Source organism: Nannobrachium achirus (assembly GCF_963921795.1).
Source record: "Nannobrachium achirus genome assembly, chromosome: 2".
Classification (NCBI taxonomy): domain Eukaryota; kingdom Metazoa; phylum Chordata; class Actinopteri; order Myctophiformes; family Myctophidae; genus Nannobrachium; species Nannobrachium achirus.
In genome coordinates, this window is record NC_137811.1 from 60,501,353 (window position 1) to 60,518,222 (window position 16,870).

The 16,870-nt window shown below is 40.2% G+C and overlaps 1 protein-coding gene across 1 annotated transcript; it reads left to right on the plus strand.

Annotated features, from left to right (window-relative positions):
* Window positions 1-6,590: 6,590 nt before the first annotated feature.
* On the plus strand, window positions 6,591-12,698 carry rbm24b (RNA binding motif protein 24b; the record flags this gene model as incomplete). The annotated part of the gene is made up of 4 exons (XM_080737933.1): window positions 6,591-6,758; window positions 7,510-7,633; window positions 8,834-8,891; window positions 12,335-12,698. The coding sequence occupies 4 exons, from the start codon at window positions 6,591-6,593 to the stop codon at window positions 12,696-12,698; spliced, it is 714 nt and encodes a 237-aa protein (XP_080594059.1).
* Window positions 12,699-16,870: the final 4,172 nt, after the last annotated feature.

Below are 16,870 nucleotides of genomic sequence, written 5' to 3' on the forward strand. Positions count from 1 at the left end.
TTTTTATTTTATTTGTAACATTTGCTTTGGCAATGTAAACGTCTGTTTTCTCATGCCAATAAAGCTCCTTTGAATAGAATTGCAATAGGCCTATGACATATTTCTCATGACCCATTATAATAACACAGAGAGTTCTAAAAACTAATCCACTATGTTCACCAAATCACCAAGACATCTAAGCATTAAAACGTTTCCTGGTGAAGTGAGAAGGTGATCTATTCATACTCAATGGAGCCATTAAATGTCTTTTAACGATTATGCTAATGCACTAATTTAATTAGCATCCCTCCCTTTGCTTTTTCAAATATGTCCATTGTAAAATCTGCCATTGTAAAACACACATAATAGTTCAGTGGCGTGTCTGTGGTCAAGAAAAGGCATTTTACCTGTCAGTTGCTGCTCCCCTGTGTGTCTCAATCCAATAATAAACAGGCATAAATGGTATAAATCCAGGCCACAATTTCGTCCAAAAATATAAAACTAAAACCGGAATGTAATCGTGAAGCAACCGGACACCAAGATGCATCCATTGTTTACTTGCTGTGTCCATAATTAAATAAATTAAGTCGCATATTAGACTCCCATATAGTTTCATCCTCTGTCAAAATGTAAACAATATGGTGGCTGCTGTGCTGAGAGCAACGGAAGTGGTGCTCTCTGAGACAAAGAGTGGAGACAAAGAGTAGCAGACTAGCAGGGAAAATGTAACAGTGCCACAGCCCATTGACACCCACATTGTGGCCATGGATATTATTACATCCGCAGTGGTTTAGACTGCCATAGAGAATGAATTGGAAAGCGTTTTAGGGCCATTCCAGCCAATGTAAAAAAGCTGTGTCTTTGTTGCCAGGCAGTTTTGCCATAATTTTCACCCAATCACAGACATTCTCTGTGGACAGCTCTGTGAGGTTTTTTTACACTCTTCCCTTCAGCTGATTTTCATGTCCACCCTGTTTTTAAAATGAGTCCTTATTGAAGTTCTGAATGTTGTTTTGAGTTTTAGCTTTCTTTTTACAATCTTTGCTCTGGAAAGCACTTTGAGCTGCATTTCATTTAAGAAATGTGCAATACAAAGAAATATTGTTTGGGGATTTGGAGACCTGGCTGAGTTTGTTTCCCCCTCATGGAAGATATATTATTAATATGCAATATTTTTTGCACTATTCAGAACAAGTTGGTCAGTTAACTGCCAGGTAATGGCATACCTAGACAGAAACTAATAAATATATTTTGATTTATGATTGTACCACTGTGTTTGTGACCAGTGGTGTAAAGTAACTAAATACATTTACTTATGTACTGTACTTAAGTAAAACTTTGAGGCATTTGTACTTTACTTGAGTATTTCCAATTTCCAATACTTTTACTTCTAGTCCACTACATCTCGTATCCAAATATTGTACTTTTACTCCACTACATTAATTTGAAAACATTAGTTAGGTGTACTAGTTACTTTGCAAATCTAAATGATTATATTATAAAACATACATCAACCACTTAAGCCCTATTGTATACCTCAGCCATTTGAAAATAGCAGATCTACAAGCTCTACAACGTGTCGGATTGCAACGCGTTGTGAGCTTGTAGATCTGCTATTTTCAAACATTTTGTACTTTTACTTTTGGTAGTATATTTTGATGCCAATACTTTCATACTTTTACTCAAGTACATTTTGAATTCTAGACTTTTACATAGGGTATTACAGTGTTGATACTTTTACTTAAATAAGATATGTGAGTAATCTTTCCACCACTGTTTGTGACTTACCTCTCTGCTTTTGATTTAATTTCTATACTGTTTTTTGTATTTACATTGTTTAGTTATTTATTGATTTGATTGGTTCTGATTAATTCTTTCCATCTAGATGATCAATCTAGAAGGATCCTCCACCAGCTGACTTATTAACAATACAAACCTGGATCCTGACACCAACATCCCCTGGAGGCAGTGGTCAACCCTCAACAGATTCAGGACTGGACATCTTCTTTGTAATTTGTTCTCATTCAGAGGTAGTCACTATGTAATTTATTCTTGTAATTTATTCTTGTTAATGCAATGTAATTTATACCAAGTTAATGGTTATATTTAGCCTCAAATATTGTTAAACATTAGAACAGACTAGTATACCAATGTTTTCTACAGTTCTCAAATATCTGCATTGTAAGTCGGGACAGATGTGGATTTGTGTGTAAGAATCTGTAAAAAATGGTAATGTATAAAATATGAATTATCCTCTCTTCTCTTCATCCTCCATATCTTAGGCTGTTGAACATAGAGCTCGGAAAACACAAGAATTAAGTATGTAAGATGTAAATATAAAGAACCTTGAACCTCAGGGTAAGTGTATCAATACAACAACAAAACACACAATATACAGCAAAACGTGGCAAAGCAGTGTATGTCAGGGTTCATCAATATGTCTGTAGAAGGACAAAAGTTTTGTTCTGAATATGATATTCTCAAATGTTTCATTTGCAAGGATCCCCATAACTCTCAGTGTACACATTGAACCAAATCTAGACTGGTATAGACCACACTCATCTCCCCTTTTCTACCTCCCACCTCTGTTTTTCTAGTGGTTAAAAAAAAACAGACACCTTGAACAGTTTCCTGGTCATCTCCTTGTCCATGTGTGGGACTGGGCAATTAGAGAAATGAAAGAAACACACATCAAAAGAACACATGTTCAAAGTGTATTATGGCCCTATGTTGGTTTGTTTGCTGTTGAGCATGAAGACCACATTTTGGGAACCACTGCACCAGATCAATGTGTCCCAAATAGAAGGGAGGGAAACAGGTCATTTTAATAGCTGACCCTGCCCAATACAGTTGAAAACGAGGGGATCGATCAGACAAAAAATACAATGAAATTAAGAGATGTTATGTTACAATTCGCTATTTGTATTTATTTCTTAAAGGGTGTAATTACAGAGCTGTCTGGGATATATAAATATTGTCTAACAATTAAAATTCCATTGCTATAATAATTTCACACAAAAACAACAGGCACACTGGGAACAACAGGCACACTTTTGGTCTCACTCCCCCCTCTCAAAGAGTGCCATAGCTGCTGTCTCTCCTGGAGATTCTCTGGGCTGGTGTTTAATGAGCTGGTGTTCAGTAGCGTGGCCCTGTACTTAACATACTGTGAAATATGGTGTTTTAATGGTGTTTTGTTGTTTTGTGTAGTGGTTGCAGAGTTATGAACAGCAGCAGCAGATTCCTGGTCCACACGTGTCAGCATGTCCTTCTGTCCATGATGTTTGTTCAGCAGGTTGTTGTTTGCCTCCTTCATAGAGGATGTCCAACGCTTATGGTTCAGTCTTCACTGGTCCAGTGCGGGCACAGCGAGGCTTTCCTGTAGTTTCTAAAAGAGAGATGAAAACAAGAGTGCTTGTTTATTCCATTTGTAATTTCAACTATGTATTTAAGCTTCTTATTGATTATTTACTTTACACATTGTTTTTATTTGTAAGAGACCCAGGGAGGGTGGGCTATATGTTTGTATGGTTTAAAAACTGTTGGAAATACTGTTAAAGAAATATCAATGTGTCTCCCAAATAGAAGGGAGGGAAATATAGCATTTTAACTGCTGGCTATGCCAATACATTTGAATACAGCAGGGGTCAGATAAAAAAGGTTATAAAATGAAGAGATGTTATAATTTGCTTTAAATGATGTAATTATTACAAAGCTGACTGTGTGATATACATGACAGTGGCATGGCAGTTACAATTGCATTTATATAATAACAATAGTATCACACAAAAATGTTGTTGTATCAATGTTTTATGATAGACAATATGTGACCAGAGGGGCATTGGTCTTTTTCAGCTTTTTGCAGATTATGAAGTACAGAATATAAACTTTTAAATGTCATTCATTGAATATGAACATATTTGAGGAAGATATGCTTATTTGAATGTAGTTAAAGCCTGAACAAGAATCTGAATAAAGTGTTCTCAAAGTTTATCACACTAAGGGGTGTGAACAATGGATTGTTAACGCCACCCTCACCTGGCCTAACCTAATGGTGGCGAGTAGCTGAAACCTGAGAACAATAGCACACATTAGCCAACAGAAACTGCAGATGTAAATGTTGTTTTTGACATGTTAATGTCTGACTTCACACAGGAAACACAAAAACTCAACTGTTTACAAACAAATGTAAGCTGCTGTATAATACATGTTACTTGGTTCCATTTGTATAATGTCAGCGTTACAGACATGTTAAGGGTCAGTTTAGTCCCCCCTAAAGGAACCCAGAGGGTCCCAGGAATACACTATGGTTTAGTGAAATTCTGAATTTGACATTTAATTTAAACATACAACAAGACAACGGTGACATTAAGCAGGGCCATGCGGGGAGTCGAACCCCGTTACACGAGTGGGAGTACCACAAGTGGAAGTAGCCTACCACAGCCTTGTTTGCTTTGAGAAACCATGTCTTTAGTTGCATGTATTGTGTGAATACATTTGTTACAACCCATAACATTAAACGTTAGATAACTCAGTATTACCATCTTTCAGATGAACAGCTTTGTCTCTGTCTCTATGACACATTTCTCATAACCCATTCATTATAGCACAGAGATCTAAAAGTTAATCCATATATGTTCACCAAATCACCAGACACCTGGGCATTAAAACGTTTCCTTGGGAAGTAAGAAGGCAATCTATTCAGTCCCTAATGGAGACATTAAACGCCTTCTAACGATTATGATAATGTAATTGGCATCCTTCCCTTTGTCAAACATGTCCACTGTGAACACACTGTGTTATGTGTGTCTAGGGACGTTTCTGTGGTCTTGAAAAGGCATTTTACCTGTCAGCTGCTGCTCTCCCCGTGTGTCACAAACACTAAACATGCATATATGCATTACATGTATAAATCCAGGCCACGATGTCGTCCATAAATATAAAACAAAACCGGAATGTAATCGCGAGGCACTCGGAGACCGAGATACCGCCATTGTTTACTTGCCGTGCCCATAATTAAAACAAATAAAGTCGCATATCAGACTGGCATACAGCAGCTTCAGGTTATGAGAACGTAAACATAAACACCGCTGAACAGGAAGCTCGAGACGTCGGAGCATAGAGTCGTAGAGAATAGGTAAAGAGGGCACCAGACGCAACAGTGACAGCGAAACCGGAACAGCGCCACGGCCAGCCCATCCACTCCCACGTTGTGGTCGAGGAACGTCACTACATCGGCAGTTTCAGGCAGCCCGTAGAGAGTGAACGGCTCTGTTTAGGGCCGTTTAGCTAAACTATCCCCGGCCGCCGCTCCCCATCTCTCCCTTCTTCGCAGCACGTCCGGAAGGCGAAAGAATATGGCGCACGGCCATGCAATGCGGGCCTCTCCAACTCCTTTTCCCAGGCTGAATCAGGGGCCCAACACGTCCCTGCATGCATGCACTCAGCATTTCTGACTAATGACTGTCTGCAATTGACTACAGTCACTTTACTCACATTTAATGAAGCTATTTGATTCTCTTACAGAATATTCACCCTTAATTCTGAGCCCCACAATCACAATTAATGTCAATACTATCTATAAAACATGGCAGCTTTGATAGCTCCTGTCAACCCTGCACCCTTGAAATCTAGTTAACTTGTTGACCCCTAACCACCGCTCTAATCTGTCCAGCTTGTGGGTAAACAGCAAAGTGGTGAAATCTGTTTAGCACATCTTGAACACGCACAGGTATTTTTAGTGAGGTACACAACATGGATGAAATCCACACCGAGAAGACTTCATCGTGGCATTGCTGAAGAAAATACCAAAGGCTGTAGCAACACTGCTATTGTGAGATTGGGGAGTCAGCTGTTGACCCCATAATAACTTGTATAAAGCAACACCTGTCAGTGTCTAACACTGGAAGTACTGTAGTGTTGGTCACACTACACAAAATTAGGTTAACACCCGATTGAATAAAACGCAGAAAGGTTACATTGTGGCAATAGCCATCTATGATGGCCTGGGATAATTTGGGATAAAGAAAAATGAATTTTCTCTATAATAATATGTAGCCTATTGTTAGGATATTAAAAAAATAATATAGACATTTTTTTTCTTTTACATGTAGGCTACTCAAAGTTTCTTTGTGGGGAATAAATAAACAGAATCTTTATGTTAAAAAACAATATATAGTTTCATGCATTCGAGACATTGACACTCGATCCTGTCTCGTGCAACATGTGGCTGAGTCACTTTACTGACTGGTCCACTGGCCAAGTGTGACAGCCGGTGGATTGCACGCAACACGCACAAGCACACACACACACACACACACACACACACACACACACACACACACACACACACACACACACACACACACACACACACACACACACACACACACACACAGACCCCCTGGGAGTGACTGGGAGGAGTTGACAAAGTCCTGACGCCCCCCTAGGGATCTGATCACACAGCGACTGCCTCATCCCAACAGGTGCTCGATCATTCTCACTTCTCTCCGGGGTTAACAGTCCACTCTGCCCACTCTGTTCCATCCGATAATACTGTCTGTTATATTCACCCACCGTAGAGGAATCCGACCACTTCCACGCGTGAAACGATGCACGCTGCACAGAAGGACACCACCTACACGAAGATCTTCGTCGGGGGTCTTCCATACCACACGACGGACTCAAGTCTCAGGAAATACTTTGAGGTGTTTGGTGACATCGAGGAGGCCGTTGTCATCACGGATCGACAGACGGGCAAATCCAGAGGTTATGGATTTGTAAGTAATAATCACACGTACGGTGTGCTGCCGTTCGTTGTCGTGTTGTCATTTTCATCGACGTTGCTTATTTACTGTCTTGTGTCACTGGCTGCGAAGCCCATGTAATTAAGTTAATGGTGTCATTTGCATTGCATGGTAGGCTATCAACAACTAAACTGGGCTACTATTTCACTGTCAGTGAGTGGTAGCGTCAAAGTTAAATATAGACCTGTTGGTAAAGTGAATATGGTGCATTAAATGAGCAATAGTAAATAGCACTTTTACATAAGCAGAGCAGTGGAGCTATTATTAATTCAGAGCCCCATTGAACTACTCTGTTGAGAATGAGAATAGGCTTTAAATCCTACACTCTATGCCTATATTTTTTTTTACAAATAGGCTACTTACAAAAAGCGAATCATGGTCATTCCCATTCCTGGCTGACAATATTCATTCATAAGTTTACTTGACCAAGATAATATACCAGTGCTTATCAAAGTGGGGTCCAGGAACAGTCAGGTTTCCTTGAAGGGGTTTCAATGGACCCTTTAGGGTCAGTAACTCTATTATAGGGGGTAGGCCTACTTAAAATAAAAAAAAGTTTGGGAACAACTGACCTAAACCGTTTTCAGTCATAACTCACCAAAAAGCTAAACAAATAGTCCACATAATGTTGTTGGCAGCAGACTGTGGTGTGCATAAACATTGAGACCGTAACGTCAGATGGAGATCTATAGGGCCTAATCTATAAACTGTGTTTCCTCTCTAGGTGACTATGGGGGACCGGACCTCGGCTGACAGAGCTTGTAAGGACCCAAACCCTATCATTGATGGCAGGAAAGCCAATGTGAACCTGGCCTACCTTGGTGCCAAACCCAGGGTCATGCAGCCCGGTAAGAATGTGAACTCACATGCCGGTGCCTGTTGGACAGTTGATTCATTCAGGTTATGTTCAGAGCCAACTGAGTGACAACAGTAAAGTTCCATAAGGTGTCATACCCGTTTCCTGTTCCAGTCCACACGTTTCGTTTGAATGGCTCGGCAGACTTGAAGCAGAAACACATACTGTAAATGTTGGGTAGGCCTATGCCACCTTTTGGAAACTCCAGTACAGTGACACAATGGCTCAGTGGTGGTTATCACTTTTGGCACACAGGAAGGAAGAAAGTGTGAGGTTTGCACCTTACTGGGGCCTCTCTGTGTGGAGTTTACATGTTATCCCTGTGTTCATGTGGTTTTGCACCAAAAGACATGCATGTTAGTAACATACTCCTTCCAATGGTCTTGAGCAAGGCACTGGTACTGGTCTCCAGCTACTTCTCGGTGGCTGCACACTGCACCATAACTGTTAGGAAGGGTGAAATGAAAAAGACATATTCTGGGTATGTGCACATAAACAATTAAATAAATAAACGGAAGCATACCTATACAGTACATTGACGTGCCTCTTTCGGTAAAGACAATCCTTTTTCTAAAGACTTTGGAAAAGGGTGTATAATAACCCATTAAAACCGGGAAGGTGTCATTTAGCTTTTACTGTTGGCTATTCAAAAATAGCAGACATAAAAGCTCACAGGCATTTGTAGAACCGGCCTCAGGTCTTAATGGGATAACATGATCTCGAATGTATTTGTGAACCGTTTCCCAAACACTGGATTGGGACACATTTTTGGGTCGCAGACACATTTTTATGGGTCCCTTCAATTTTTGTTTCCTACATTTTGTTTTTAATTATTATTAGAAAACATTTTCAATAAACATTCCCCAAAAAAACTAAAAATGTCATGAATTAAAAACAAATCTCAATGATTTGTTTCAGTAATTTCATGAAGAAATCAAAGAAACATCATAGAAATCCATAAATTACAACACAAAGTTTAAGAAGTGGTGAAAATAGCAGATCTACAAGCTCACAACGCGGTGTGAAGCGACGTGTTTTGAGCTTGTAGATCTGCTGTTTTCACAAGTTTGGGTCGCGGCCAAATGTCTAATTTCTATTTTAGGTCACAAGCTAAAAGGTTTGGGAACCACTGCATTAGTGAACTGTATCGTACCTGAATGAATGACCTCAACACAATCTCTGTCCATTCCAGGCTTCTCCTTTGGCGTGCCTCAGATCCACCCAGCGTTCATCCAGAGGTCACCCTATGGGTATGTGACTGCACAACTTACACATTGTCCACAGCCCAAAATATTTCTGTTGTCATTACTTAGGCTTTCTTTGTGTATTCTTATATCAGTTAGTTCATGGATATCATATTGAAATAAATGTGTGCATTAGTAGCTTAGCTACTGTAGTCCCATGTTTTAAATTGTTGTCTCTGTAGTGATATTTGCGTGATGTTTGTAATAAAGGACCATACCACCATAAATACATTGTCTCATCACAGCTCTTGGCTTCTGGCTGTATATCCTATAACACAGACCCATTTTCTGTTAATGGTTTTATTTTTACATAATAGGTTTTCTCCATATTCATTAAAATGTTATTGAACTAAACTGAATAATTGAGTCAATATTGGTTAAATGTCACTATGTGGTCAAGGCCATTTGAATTTGAATCAATCTTTTCTCCAGGGGCAAATTTCTGCTAGATTCTTTTGACATTTTCAAATCAAGCCACACTTAAATGCATTAAAAACAAGAATATGCGATAACTTATCTGAACCTTTTTGTGTTGAAATTCTTACATTTCTAAAGCAAGTTTCGAGTCCCTTCAAGTTGAATTTAATACTGTACCACAATGAATGAAATCCACTGGCTTCCCCTAATACAAATGTTTATAGAAATACTACAGTATTCTTTGGAAAAATGGTCACCAATAATGTCAAGTATACCGCAATTTGTGATCAAAACGGGCTAAACATGCATACCACTGGTATGGTCCTTTACAAGTGTACTTTGTTTTGTTTATTTGTCTTTCAACGTCAACTCCCTTTGTGACTGGATGTGTGATCCTCTGCTTGGTGGTGACTGTGGACGGACATGAACATCAGGATTGACTCTCTGTTGTCTTATCTCTTTCTTGATCTGACAGGCTTGATATGGGGTTAAAATAGCTGATGAAGGTACATGGTGGTGGTTTGAGGAATAGCTGAGTCTGCGTTGGGGCAGAACACTCTATAAGATGTTACCTGTAAACTGTGACATACTCAAACGAACATAAATGGTGACTAGATGCATGGGAGTCTATTTTTCTTTCAGTTTTTATTTTTCATAGTACATAGATTGGTGTGTGCCTTGTTTCCTGTATTGAAGTGGTTTTCGGCTTAACTCGTGTGCTTATTTCTTCTTGCAGTGGGGGAGATTGGGGGCGCAGACGTTTTTCTTTTATTTCATTTGTTTGTGCAGACTTTGGGAGTTTTGACAGGGAATCGTAACTCTGCCATTTGTAATGGTTGGTTGTGCTTTTAGCCTGCCGGTCTTTTATTTTCCCGTTTTCAGTTAACATCAAGTTGATTCAGTTTTGTTGTTGAGGGCGGTATGTGACCACTGACGGTGTGTCCATTTACCCATTTATCCCTGGCAACAAAACTACCATTGGCTTGCATGCTGGAGTTCCATTTCCTGTTTTAAGAGTTCCTTTGATTTACCAATGATGCTGTGTTGTTGTTTTTTCCTTTTTTTTTCCTTTTCATTAACCCATTGCTTTCACTCAATGCTTACCTCTACAGATATTGTACATTGAACATTTTGTGATGACACTGCCATTGTTAGTCTTCCATAGCTATGAATTGTGTGGCAACATGAGAATGTGTGTGGCAGTGTAGCAAAGGGAACCCAAGACAAGTAAATACTTATCGCCACAGTGATGTAGCTATTGTTCTGAAGACAGAAGACAGTCCGACCCCCCTCCCCCTTCCCTACTGTAAGTAACTGATAAGTTAAGCAGGGTGGGTATAGTCATCTGTTCACCACTCTGTGTACTGGAGACGTTTAGTGCTCTCTCTCTCGGCAGCAGCAGCTGTTGACTACAGTGATCTCTATGGCCTCTCAAATTCAGATGGAAAACGGGAGTCACTCAGCGTTGTCGTTAATAATGTATGGTCCAGACAGGGCCTGCTCGCCTGTGGACAACAGGTGGGCTGAGCCATGTGCCCTGGAGACGGTTTGGGTATATGCTGGGGATTATCCATGTGTTCCAGTGATTTACAAAGAACCTTTATTTAGCAGTGGACCTTTCAAAATGTCCACCTCGTTTCATGTGATCGGGAGGGCTGTAGTCAGACCAGCTGTTATAGCATTGATACTGCCTCTCTCTCTCTCTCTCTCTCTCTCTCTCTCTCTCTCTCTCTCTCTCTCTCTCTCTCTCTCTCTCTCTCGACTGTCGCTCTCTCTCTCTGTCACTCTCTCTCTCAACATTTAGCCAATTCCTTGAAACTGTCCAAACAGTGCTGTCTGGTTGTATTCTTATATAAACCATATTTAAAACGATAAGATTATGCGCAGGGTAGGTTATGATCTTAGCTGACTAGGTAACAGAAAAGGGAAGGTAAAGAGATAAGGTCGTGGGGACCGTGGCTCACCACAGGCAGCCATTAGACTTGATGAGTGCCATGCCATGTGTTGCTGCCGGAGAGATCAGCTTGTCCTTTTGGGATGACAAGGGGAGCAGAAAATAGCGTGCCCCCAGCCTCTCTTGTCAGTCAAGTTGGCGTGTGTGTATGTCCGTGTGTTTGGGGCCGGGGTGTATATATGTGGAAGTAGCTCAGAGAGAACACATCTATGGAAAGATTTAACACTCTTAGCACCTGCCCCTCAACATATTTAACATAACGGCAGGGAACGGAATGCATTGGTGTAAATTGTGTAAAGTCTACCCGGATACCCATGCTTGTGTTTCTCCAATTATACCACACTCTTCTAGCTTACCCTTTCATTGCAAATCGCCTTTTCTCATACTGAACTTTAACATTAGTTCAGTGAATCTTTTACACATTCACTTGTCCAATTTAAGAGCACGTTAATTGGCCATAGACGACCCACTTACTTTGAGACTTTAGTATTTAGTATTATATTGTCAATTGATTGCTCTAATTAGAAATGTTTCATTCACTTTATACTCGTGAACACACTGGAAGAGCCCCTAGTTTTCTGCAAAGCTCCTTTTACTTCAGTTTTTGGTTGCGTTAAAGGATCTATTAACACGTGTGGGCATGCCTGTATGTGTGGTGTTGTTGTGACAGTATGTGGACTGGTATAAGCACAGTTTACATCCTTTCTTGATGTGTTGTGTTGTGATGAGCTCGCATTGTGAGTAAAACAGTGTTCAGTTTTGTCAGCAGGGCCGGGCTGTCTCATTTTAATGCCACATTTAGATTCAAATGCTTATTTGTATTTATTTATTTTAACTTTAAACTTCAAAGCTGCACTTTTTTACTTTGCGGTTTTCTGCTTTTATTCTAGTGTTCCTTCTCTAGGTAGGGCCTTTAAGTTGTTTTAAAAGAATGGATTTGCTGTGTTGTTGAACTGAGGACTGGGTTGATGTACTTTGTGGTGCCTGCATTGCAGTCTCCTCACTTTCTCATTGTCACCTTGGCACCAGTCGTCTTTCCCTCCGCCCTGACCTTACATGTTGGCCTGTCTTCCCACAGGATCCCTGCCCACTACGTCTACCCGCAGGCCTTTATGCAGCCCAGCATGTTGATGCAGCACGTCCAGCAGTCGCCTGCCACGGCGTCGGCGGCTGCTGCCTCCTCCCCGTACCTGGATTACACGGGCGCCGCGTACGCCCAGTACTCAGCTGCTGCCACGGCTGCGGCAGCGGCAGCCGCCTATGAGCAGTACCCATATGCTGCCTCTCCGGCACCCGGCGGATACATGACCGCCGCGGGATACGGGTACGCTGTCCAGCAGCCGCTGGCCGCGTCCGCCACCCCTGGGGCAGCAGCAGCGGCCGCGGCGGCGGCCTTCGGCCAGTACCAGCCTCAGCAGCTTCAGACAGACCGCATGCAGTAAGGACAGCAAGAGAAGAGTTGAGGCTGGTTTGTACACCGCCGCTCGACACTTTTTCGCTCGACAGAGAATGCTGTATATTTAGCTGGAGAAAGGGTCAACTGACTCCTTTTCCTGTTGAAATACAGCATTTGTTATCGAACGACGAAATATAAATTGGGGTCCATTCAGCCCCTCTCCCCCACGGGACAATGTAGAAAAGAGGTGGAGTGCAGGAGGAGTCATGTGATGGTCCTTGTTTTGTCGATGGCTGTCTGTTCCTGTATTCATTACCCCACTCTGTCTCTCTACCAAAGAGCCTGAAAAATCAGTATGACTGAATGTCACTATTCAATCAAAATCAGTATTTTGTCATCATTGTTTGTTAAGTATTTAATATTTATTTGTCTGGAAAATATTTAAGAAATGGTTATTTAAAGTAGCCTCACTGAACCTCACAGTATCAAGCTTTGCTGAACTTTGTCTGTATGCTGCATTTCAATTTCTAAAGGTTTTGGATGACATTAGGGAATGCATTCAAGTCTTTATGATCAGTCCCCCCACTGGTGCTTTGAAAACAAGCCAAATAGTACTTAATTTAAAATATCATACTCATCATAAGAAACCTTATATCACTGAAGAATCTTCAGCATGAGATTGTCCGATCACTGTTTTTGTCTTTTGGGGGGGAAAACAACTATGCAATTACCCAGAATGATAGAATGGTCAATGTTTTGTTAAACGTCTCGTCCTTTTTCAGTGTGATGTAAGGCATATTGGAAAAGCGTGGTGCAGATTGGATATCCATGCCCATTACCCCTTGGATCAAGGCATGCTGACAGTAGGGGCTGAAGCAACAGCTGGGGCATGATGAAAGCACTCAATTTTCTTCGCTCTAAGTTGCACCTTGGCTACGTTTGAAAGAAAGGGACGTAGGATCACGCTTGAATGTGAAACTTTTACATCAGTATCAACCATCTTCTCCTACTGTGCCTTTTTTAATGTTGATGTCTGCATATTTATTATGACGCCTTACAATTACGAACCTTTTAAGGTGTGTACATGTTTCAGCATGTACAGACGCCTTTTATCTCGTCTGACTAATGAGACCACATGCTGCTGCGAGAGCATGTGATGGAGATAAGACTTTACCAAGTATCAGTCTTTTGAGTAATTAATGAACAAAGAGTAAAAAAGTAGCAATAAGTATTTTTGTCGTTGTTTTCAATAACTACTTTTGTTATCTCAAATAGATTCTTTAAATTCTTTTGATGTTGACTTTTTTATACTTGAACTGTTTCACAAAAAAGGAACATTTTCTTTTCTCTCTTTTTTTGGAAAATATGTTATTGTTAAAAGAATGACATTTGATGTCATTTTACATTGAATATTGTGTCAGTAAAAGGGCATCACTTATTTTACCTTGCATTTTATAATGCACAATTAAAAATATTGCAATCCTTTAGGTTGAATAAAAGGAATTTTACCTTCAGAGCTGTGGTGTTGTTTCTTCTGTACTTGGAATGTTTTTTCTTCTTTTTGTCCTGTCCTGTCCTGAAACACTATCTTTTCCAGGTTCATATATGTTTAACTGAGAGCAGCCAGTGATAAAATATTTATGACACAAATGTAGAATAAAGTGCCACGATATTGCAAGAAGTCAGCTAAAAATAAAAGTAAACCCCAGAATAAGCGGAGTAGTCGATAGCGAAATAAATTACATTACATAGATTGGTGATAATTACTGGTGGGATCTAGCCAATGACATGAGAAGGTCAGACAGTACTGGATGATGGGGTTAGAACAGCTGAGTAAACCAGGTGGTAAAATAATGTATGTTGTTCCCTAAACTGTGACAACTGTTATACATCTGGTGTTTCTAGGATGGGCTTGTCTAGTGTCATCAGCAACTGTAAACGCTTACAAACGGTAACAGCTGAAATGAAGAAATGAACAAGAATGAAACTTAACCAGAGATGTCATGTCGAGAAACCAAATGTTTTAAGCCTAATTTTAGGTTATGTTATGGTCTGAGAAATAGCCTATAGCTAAAAATGAACATTAACATTGGCTCAACCAAAACTTCTAAAAATGAATAGCCTACATTTTACCAGATGTTAAAGCACACTTTAAAAGTGTCGGTTCTGCTAGTTAATGTGCAAATCTTGCACAAGGACCAGAGTTGGTCTCTCTGGCCTTGGTTTCCTGGGCCAGAGATAGGTCTATATATTTTTTAAGAAGCCACATACATGACATGACTCACACAAATAAAGAAAGACACCAAGTGAGAAATTGGATCATGTATGTTTAATAATTAAACAAAACACCTGATCCCACAAGTTGACCCCAATATACATCCATGCAGCCAGCCATATCCACCTAGATTCTAGAATTATGGATTCCAGAAACTAAAGGAAAACATAGGTCAGGGCAAGCGCACATCTCCAGCGAGACTGAGAAATCAACAGGTGTGACGTATTGTCAAAATCCTCCACTAGATGGCAGCTGTGGTATGTCTTGATTTTTGTTTGGATAACGTGTGTGTTGTAAATGTACGGAGCCCTACGGAACTAGAATGGAAGGCAAAAATCATTGTGGCCACGGTAGATGTTTGTTTCACCTCAGTTTCTTCACAGCAAACTCTGTATAAACTAAACAGAGTGCTTCATGGTGGGAATTCTGGGATGTGCCGTGGTAGGCCTAGAGCCTAAATCAACAGCTAATATTTGAATCATTCAGAATACCATAGTAACAGAGCGACTGTGATATGTTTAACTGCCATGATATCATGTTATAGGCCTATTAGGCTAGATATCATGATGTTTTGTTTACTTATATTTAAAGGGACAAGGGATAGACCTATTTCATTTTCCCCCCATATGTCATTTTATCATCTACTCAGGCTTTTCTGAGCACCTGGGACAGTTTTTAAGCTTTTAATATTTAGATTTGATATTCATTGATCACTGATCAGAAACGCCCCATGTAACTTGTAAACATGATAGATGATAGATCATTTATTTTCATTTATTTTGAATCATTCTGAAATGAAACGGGGGAAAAAAAATAATGTAATAAAACAAATGTCTGATCAAATTAATATCTAAATATTGAATAAAGCAACGTAAAACTTTGGGTGCTCACAAAAGCCTGATTAGATGATAAAATGACCCAAAGTTGAACCCTGAATCTCATGAGGGCCCTCTTGTGTTTACTGGGTGTAATTACATAATATATGTTACATCCTTGGGGTTCTATCTATGTTAGATCTCTCAGTTCAGGTCCTGTGTGGGAGTAGCCTAGCACAGCTATACAATCCACCCATGTTAAAACAAGGTGAAGATGTTACTGCAGGTAGTTGGCTGCATTAGTATAGGCTGGCTATGCCAGGCTAGTGTGGGAGTGCAGGAGACCTACCTGTTATCTACTGCTACGCCTTCAATCAACAGGAACCAATCAAAGGAGAAGGCCCCAGTATTTAAGAACAGTCAGCACCTGCATGCTTTTTCAGTGTGTTTCATACCTGTCATATAACATGCTGTCCATTTGAGTCTTGACTGAGCCTACTTTGGGTGCTAATATGTTTGGTATCCCTCAGTTTGATAAGCCTCTTGTTTATTTCCTGAACCCACTAAATGAATATGGCATTGTAAATGAGTTCTGAGAGAAGTAATGTGCTAAAGGAATTGTATTTGAGTTAATTAATTTAATTCACTTTTGGAATCCAACCACATCATGGTTGTGGCTTTTGTTCATAACCACCAGTGCCAGCTTTTTGATAAAGCCACCTTTTGATTCAGGTTAGATTACTGTAGCCTAGTTATAGTAGATTAGTGATCCTTTTTTATTTTGATTTGGTGTAACCGTGTATGTTAGGTTTAAAAGCAGGTTTAGCTACTTTTGCTTATTGTTTGCGACTGGGGTTATTGCTGACAGTAGGTCGCATTTAACCTGCAGATCATGTCCGTCTGTCACGCCTCATGTCAAGCTCCAAATCTGGCTAAGAGCCCTGATGTCATCAATATTAAGCCCATCAGTTTTATCATCATAACCAGTGTGGTTGTCGTGACGCATCACAAGCCCTGAAAACTAAACTCCAAACAGCCCAAAATAAACTAATTAGGTTCCTACTTAACCTTCCCTATCAGACTCACCTCACCGCTATACAGTTAAGAGTGGGGTGGCTCAGAGTAGAT